The sequence below is a fragment of the Theobroma umbraticum genome, unplaced genomic scaffold (genome assembly GCF_002168275.2).
Source record: "Theobroma umbraticum cultivar Fairchild unplaced genomic scaffold, ASM216827v3 scaffold_30.0, whole genome shotgun sequence".
NCBI lineage: Eukaryota > Viridiplantae > Streptophyta > Magnoliopsida > Malvales > Malvaceae > Theobroma > Theobroma umbraticum.
Window position 1 is genome coordinate 10879543 of NW_018397254.1, and position 7069 is coordinate 10886611.

General features: G+C 37.5%; 1 protein-coding gene across 3 annotated transcripts; it reads right to left on the reverse strand.

Moving 5' to 3' along the window:
• Positions 1–2053: 2053 nt before the first annotated feature.
• LOC110426152 (G-type lectin S-receptor-like serine/threonine-protein kinase At4g03230) lies at positions 2054–7069 on the reverse strand. 3 transcript variants are annotated; one of them, XM_021441293.2, is made up of 8 exons: positions 5658–7069; positions 4662–5180; positions 4116–4265; positions 3839–4029; positions 3522–3732; positions 3173–3410; positions 2932–3019; positions 2054–2846 (listed from the first exon to the last, which is right to left on the reverse strand). In XM_021441293.2, the coding sequence occupies exons 1-8, from the start codon at positions 7063–7065 to the stop codon at positions 2544–2546; spliced, it is 3108 nt and encodes a 1035-aa protein (XP_021296968.1). In that variant the 5' UTR covers positions 7066–7069; the 3' UTR covers positions 2054–2543. The 3 variants fall into 3 exon arrangements, with proteins under 3 accessions (XP_021296968.1, XP_021296984.2, XP_021296975.1); XM_021441309.2 differs by having other exon boundaries at positions 2932–3082; positions 5658–7068; XM_021441300.2 differs by having other exon boundaries at positions 2706–2846; positions 2932–3096.

A 7069-nucleotide genomic window follows, 5' to 3' on the forward strand; every position in this document is an offset into this window, starting at 1 on the left:
ATATTTCTTGATCATCCTCTACTTCTTCCATGATAGGTTCTTCCATAACTTCTTATTCTATTAAAGAGAAAATTTTTTGATTTGGACAATCAACAATAATATATCCAAATCTTTGACATTTGAAGCACTTCTTGTTGACATTAGAAGCACAAGTAGAAATAGTGTCTTTATCATTATTGCTTACAGTTTTGGAAGAGTGTACCTTGAGAGGTAAAATGGTTGCCGAACTTTGTCTCCCACAATTTGAAGTAGAATCTTTTTGTCTCGATGAACTCAATGAGCTTTTTCGTGATCATTGTTTCTTAACCTTTAATGCTAATCTGATGATATCATTTAGGTTTCAATATGGTTGTAATTCAAAAACATTTGTAATTTCAACATTGAGACCTCTAAGATAACGAGCTACATTTGCTCTTCAAGTTCCTAGACATCTCACTTCATGTGAAGTTGCTCGAACTCTATTGTATATTCTTCCACTAACATTATTCTTTGTCTCAAGTTATGAAATTTAATAAACATTTCTTGTTGATAATGCTTAGGAAGAAACTTATGTTTGAGTTCACGACGCATCTTATCTCATGTTCTAATCTTGTTATGGCTTTCTTTTTCTTGTTGCCGTTTAAGATTTTCCCACTAGATAAAGGCATGCTTTTTTAATTTAATTGCAACAAACTTCACACGTCTTTCATCAGGAACATCTTTGAACTTGAAAACTCTTTCCACTGTGTAAAGGTAGTCAAGAAAATCATCAAGGTGAAGCCTACCTTCAAACTCAAGAATGTTTACCTTGATTCTTAAATCTCTATTAGCAGCAATTCTTAGATGACATATAGGTAGTTCTTCTTTAAAAGACAAGTTTTGAATGAAAGGATTGGTATTATCCTCTTCATCACTGGAGCTACTATTGTTGATTTGAATAGCATTATGTTTTGCAAGTTACTTTTGTAATTCTTGAATTTGGCAATGTAATTCCTCTACCTCAATCTCTTAAACATTTCTTTCATGATTTTGTGGTCTTTGTGGCATTTTGCTGGCTTAAATAAGAACAGCAATTATGGCAATGGTGATATGGTGAGGACGTGGTGATGATAATGTGGTGATGTAGAAAAAAATGATGACAAAACAATAACAAACAAAATTACTTGAATAAGAAAAGTCAAAACTCTATAAAGAACCCGAACTATGCAATGAACAATGATTCTCTCACTTTGATGCCAAATTGAAGCTAAGGCATTGTGAACACACCAATCGTGGCGAGATTAGAAACTCCACTAAGGTAAACACTAATCTTGGCGAGGTTAGAAACCTCACTAAAATGAATAATGATTAAAATCTCACTTTGGTTGGCTAAACCAAAGATATTAAAATCTCTTACTCTTCTGAAAAGAGCCTAAAAAAAATAAACGCTCCTACTTACTAAAAAAATATTCTTTATTAATTCTCAATTTGAATATGTCTAACAATTAAGCTAAGAGGGATTTATACAACTATTCCTAAGGAAGAAAATCTTCTAACTTTCTTATGTGGGATTATTATAATTCCTAAATAAATAAATAAAGAAGGAAAAAACCTAACCTAAGCTTCCTTGAAGTACAAATAAAGTAAAAGATAACTTAGTCTAACCTAACTTAATGCGCAAGTAACTTAAATAATATACTCCTATATCACTTCGCTATGCTGCTTTAACTATGAGATTGTTGGTTTTGATTGTCTCATCTCAGGAGGATTTCCACCAACATCAACGATCTCCCAAAAATCGAATGCATGAAAATGTGCCTTCATTTTTATTGCCTATATTGAGTAGTTTTCTCCCGTAAAAATAGTGGAGCAGTGACATTGAAAATTGTAAAAACTATTTTCTTGGTATTTCGAGGATAGACAATAAAGGGTAAGGAAGAAAAGCTAACAGGGATTTTTAAAGTAATTTTACACTAATAGAGTCCCTCAAGATAATTGTTTTGATACTATGTTAGAATTTTGAGAGACTTAAGAGATTGTTGAGTACTAAAAACAAAGAAGGAAGATAATCACATAGTTTTCATTAATAAGGATAACGGCTTATATAGCCTTACAAAAGATAATGTTAAAAATAAACAAATAAAATTAACAAAAAAATAAATAACACTACTTGGCATTACCACACCACTAAGTTTATGGCTTGTCCCTTACATTTGCTTTAACTGCCAAAGCATGGCCAACATGAAAAACCAAATAACCACCAAATAAAAAAAAAAAAACTAGATAACCACCAAGTAAAAGACATGTTATTAGCACACAGCACTACTTCTCTAAATTGAAAACTAACTATTCCCGCTGAGGAGTATTGCAAGCAGAGCCTACCTCCAACAAATAATAGCCAAAGCAGTTATTTGAATTTTGAGAAAGGATTTTACTGAATACTAAAGTGTCAAACAGAGTAATGCACTTCAAGTAAATTCTTACACTACAAATGAATCACTCTGATAATTGGACATAAGAATTAGGTTTTCATGAACTCGAGACATTGTAACAACTACAGGGAGAGAAGAAGGCATTCACAATCATCAGCCCTCTGCCAAACTAGCCGTAAGCTCTGAATTCCATTGCTGTTTATTGGTAGAAGAAGCTGATGAGCTGCAAAGAGACCTTCTCACAACATATGCTGGCTGTTCGGGAATGGGAAAACTTGCAGTTTCACTTCCAAGCATGAAAAGCACATCTGACATGGTGGGACGATCACAGGGGTCTTCTTGTACACATAAGAGTCCAACATTAACACACCTAAGAAATTCATTTGCATTGCAGGTTTGACGCAAAGCCGGCTCAGCTAAATCCAGAGCCTTGCCATCTTCCCACAACCTCCACGCCTGGCACGGTTTCAAACTATAAATATATTGGAATCAAATAGGGAGGGGATAGTTATCCCCAAACATAAATAATCAAGATACTTACATAACCTAGGAGGCTTAAGGGTTGTTCTGCTTGATAAAATCCAGTGTTCCTTTTTCCGCTGATAGTTTCAAGGAGTACCACACCGAAACTGAAAACATCCGATTTGATTGAGAAAAATCCATCAAGTGCGTACTCAGGAGACATGTAACCACTGTATAACAACGACTAGTTTTACAATTAGTTGATTCAAGATCACTGTTGGGAGATTGAAATGTTTTACTATTTGATTTAAAAGACTTACTAGGTCCCAACTACTCTTTCTGTGCTCGCCTCTGTTTGTTTGCTTTCAAAAATTCTTGCCAAGCCAAAGTCAGAAATCTTTGGGTTCATCTCCTCGTCTAATAGGATATTGCTTGTTTTTAAATCCCGGTGAATAATCCTTAGCCTAGAATCTTGGTGAAGATAAAGCATCCCTCGAGCAATCCCCAAAATAATGTCAATGCGCTTCTCCCAATTCAACAGCACGCTTCGCGTTCGATCTTGCAAGATTATTGACATTTGTCATTTGAAAGTAGTACTTTGATGACCAACTTAAGCTATTATGCATTAATTGATTTCAAAATTTTTAAAATTCAGGTCTAGCGGCTAACCGAATATAAAGGAGTCCAAACTTTTGTTGGGCATATACTCGTAGATTAACATTTTCTCATATCCTTTAACACAATAGCCCAGAAGCCTGACAAGATTACGATGTTGAAGCTTGGCAATCAAAACAACCTCATTCTTGAATTCCTCTAAGCCTTGACCTGAACCTCTCGAGAGCCTCTTTATAGCAATTTCTTGTCCTCGTGGAAGCTTACCCTGAGAAGACAAGTCCGGGTAATGCACCAATTGTCCATATGAAATGACATTACCTGGCAGAGAAAAGAAATTGAACACAGATGAATGGAGAGGATAGAGCCGTTACCTTGTAAACAGACCCAAACCCTCCTTGTCCAAGCTTGTTTGCTTCGGCGAAGTTATCTGTGGCTACTAATACGCTTTCCAGATCGAAATATGGTACATCTATGTCTGTTTTGTTATCGTCCCTGAAGTCGCCTGAATTTATGAAATCTATAACACGTCTCTCACTGCTGTACAAGCTGAATTCCAGATTTCCTTCGTTGTAAAACCCAAAATTAAACTCCTTTAGTTTAAAATATTTGACAAAGAAACCTGCTGTGAGGGTTATGAGGATTGACTACCTTGTCCATTGATCATTCTTCTTCTCCTCTTATGGTACAAAGCAAAAACAGTGCACAGGATAAACAGCATGGCTGCAGTGACCCCAAGGAAGATCAAGTATATTGCCTTCTGTTTCTCCAGAGGTCCTCGGCGTTGATTCCAGTAAGTATCTAGAAAAGTGAACACTATATATAGTTAATAGAGCGCATTAACATGAAAAGCTCCTTCCGATTATCAGGATAACTAGGATACTCAATTTCATCAACTATTTCCCCAATTCAATTCATAAAACTTCCTACTTCCCATTTGAAACCATTCTTTCAAGGTAAAATTGTTAAAGTGGTCCACGCAAAGATCATAATGTCCAATCAAATATCCTCTGCTGGAGCCATAATAAGTGCAGATATCAGGCTTCCATAAGCCTGAGGAGGAGTATAAGCCCACAAACTGTCCTGAGACGATTATCTCATATATCAGTTTGTACTCCACCGGAGTTGACTAATTATTTTCACCATTAAATAAAATATAGATTATTAAAGGCAAGCTATAGCTTTCTCAGTCCTTACCTGTACTGCAATTGCATATTAATGGATCCCATTGAAAGGATGGATTGCAGGAGCACCTATTTTTCCCATCGGCTGCTACAATGCAAGATGAGTTTGGCCAATCTTCGCAGTCTTCAGACGAACCACATATTGGCTCTAACGGTAGCTTCCACCCAATTTCTACTTCATAAAACCATTTATCTTCACTTAAAGAATCCGTACTAAAATTATCCTTGGTAGCATTGCACGGACTGCTCACAAAAAATGGAGAGGACCCAGGAAGCTGTAGAAGTTTTTCCATTGAATCCCTTGCCCTACATTTTTCTGCATTTTGAACTTGGATGGAAAAACTTTGTGTCTTCGGATTGATGCTACTAACTCGGTAGGGTTGACCACTTGCATTGAAGCTAATCTCAGCACTGTCAGTTTCAGTTTGGCAGTTGAAACTGAAGTACATTGGATCACCACAACTCAATCCAGTGCTAAGAGGGTAGGGAATGATGTTAGTGCCACAAGTCTCACAAGTCCTGTTTCCTGATTCTGCAAAGGTGGAACGTGTGAGTGTCAGAAATAATACAGTTACGGTTTACGATATTGATAATAGTCAATTTGCTCTGTCTTATTGATTATAATAATCATGAGGTGAAAAAGGAATCTGTGGACCATCACTTCTCTTCATATTGATTCTCAAGATTTTATTAAGCTGATCAGAAGTCACACTTAGTCCCCTGCCTGCACAATTACAAGTTATGACTGATCTGGCTTTTGACAATTAAAGATACAATAATCAGAATGGGTTTTAAGACATTAAATCGGAACCACTGAACAGAACACTGTAGCAATAGAGCCAGAGTTGAGCAATTGATCATCAGAAGAGGTGATCGTGGCAACTGCCAAATGTTCATTTTCCATAGAAATTTGAAAGAGCTAAGTACTAGTTCCAATTAAGGTAGTTGCATGACAGCAAAGCTACTTAAATAATGAAATACTACTAGTAAAAAGCTAGAATAAGAGTACCTATTTCAGAACGCTGTACACGGAGATAGAGGTCAAGACCCCCATCTGTATATGACTCCTGAATGTTGTTTAGATCATCTATCCAAATCCCGCAAGCAAAACTACTTGCACGATTCCTTAGGTAGGTTTCAACTTCGGTATATGAATAAGCTTCACAAGCGCAGTTTTGAAGGCACATCCTCTGGCATTCATTTCTGTCATTAACTGCATATATTGAAGTTGGCTTCTGCACTTTCATCTTGCTTAATTTCAAGAATTCCTCAACCTGGACGTGTTTGCTGCATACTGAAGATTTTCTTCTGCACCCTTCTGAAAAGTCTCCATTGTTCCAGTTATCCGGTGATTGTGGTTGAAACCCAGGTAAACACTTGCAGGGTACCTTGTTCTCGTTATTGCAACTACCAAACTTGCCACAAGCATGAAACACGCTACATCTGTCCATTGGCTCCCACCAGATACTCGACCACTCATCCTTCTGATTATACCGTTTAAAAAACCGCAACTTTCCATCGAAACCCATGACTAATCTGGTGTTGTTGTAGTCGTAGCTTTGGGGTGGCGTACCATTACAATGGCTCGGAATATTTGTACGATTATGCTTCGAAAATGGACAATATTTCGGTATACCACTCTGACTGATATTATTAAGCAAGAAACGGGAAATAAAAGTCGGAATTTCATCATTGGGAATGAATTTTCCAGATAATCCACTTTTCCAGTACGGTATCGGTTGGTTGTTAGTGATGATGTATTCGTTTCCTCCTCCTGTTTCATCTTGCCGGAAAACGAAGGATCCTGAGGCAGGGTCATGTGGACTTTTCCATGAAGTCAACTTGAGGATCTCACTAAACCGCATGCCAGGAAGAAATGTATCAGTCGGTTCAAGAAAACTTTGCCAAACCACTTTCGCCGAGCCATTATCTCGACCTTCCCTTAAAACCAGGTTTCCAGAATCCATGAGCGTCAACGTCATCATAGAAGGAGCGGAAATGTCTTCAAGATCATCGATCAATGTGTCAGGAGGGTTACTTCCATCAGAAAGCTTGAGGTTACCATCATTACTAATGCCAAAAACCCAGGTCGTTGAATTAGACACTGATTTATTTCTGTTGGCAACCCATACAATTGTCCGTGGTCCCACGCCGTAATACCAGATGCCAACGAATAGTTCCCCGTGGGAGCTCCCGTTAGGAGTGAAAAACCCAAGCTCGAATTTCTCACTGGCAGATATAAGTGACCCTCCCGAGCTATTAATGGGATTGTGAAACGTTATGGTGTCTCTTGCAAAGCAGCAGGTAAAGCTAAGGCATAAGAACAAGGCATACAGAGAGAAGCTAGGGAAAAACATGTGATTTGCAGAGCTTGAAATGAAGAATGTGCTTAAGATCCTACCCCTTAGAGACGCCATTGCA

Excerpts from the sequence above, each read along its gene's own strand:
- LOC110426152 (XM_021441309.2), bottom strand. The coding sequence starts at position 7,065 with ATGGCGTCTCTAAGGGGTAGGATCTTAAGCACATTCTTCATTTCAAGC. Across the intron at positions 4,030-4,115 it reads AAGAATGATCAATGGACAAG|GAAATCTGGAATTCAGCTTG; the intron begins GTAGTCAATCCT and ends TTTACAACGAAG. Across the intron at positions 3,733-3,838 it reads GGTTTGGGTCTGTTTACAAG|GGTAAGCTTCCACGAGGACA; the intron begins GTAACGGCTCTA and ends TTGTCTTCTCAG.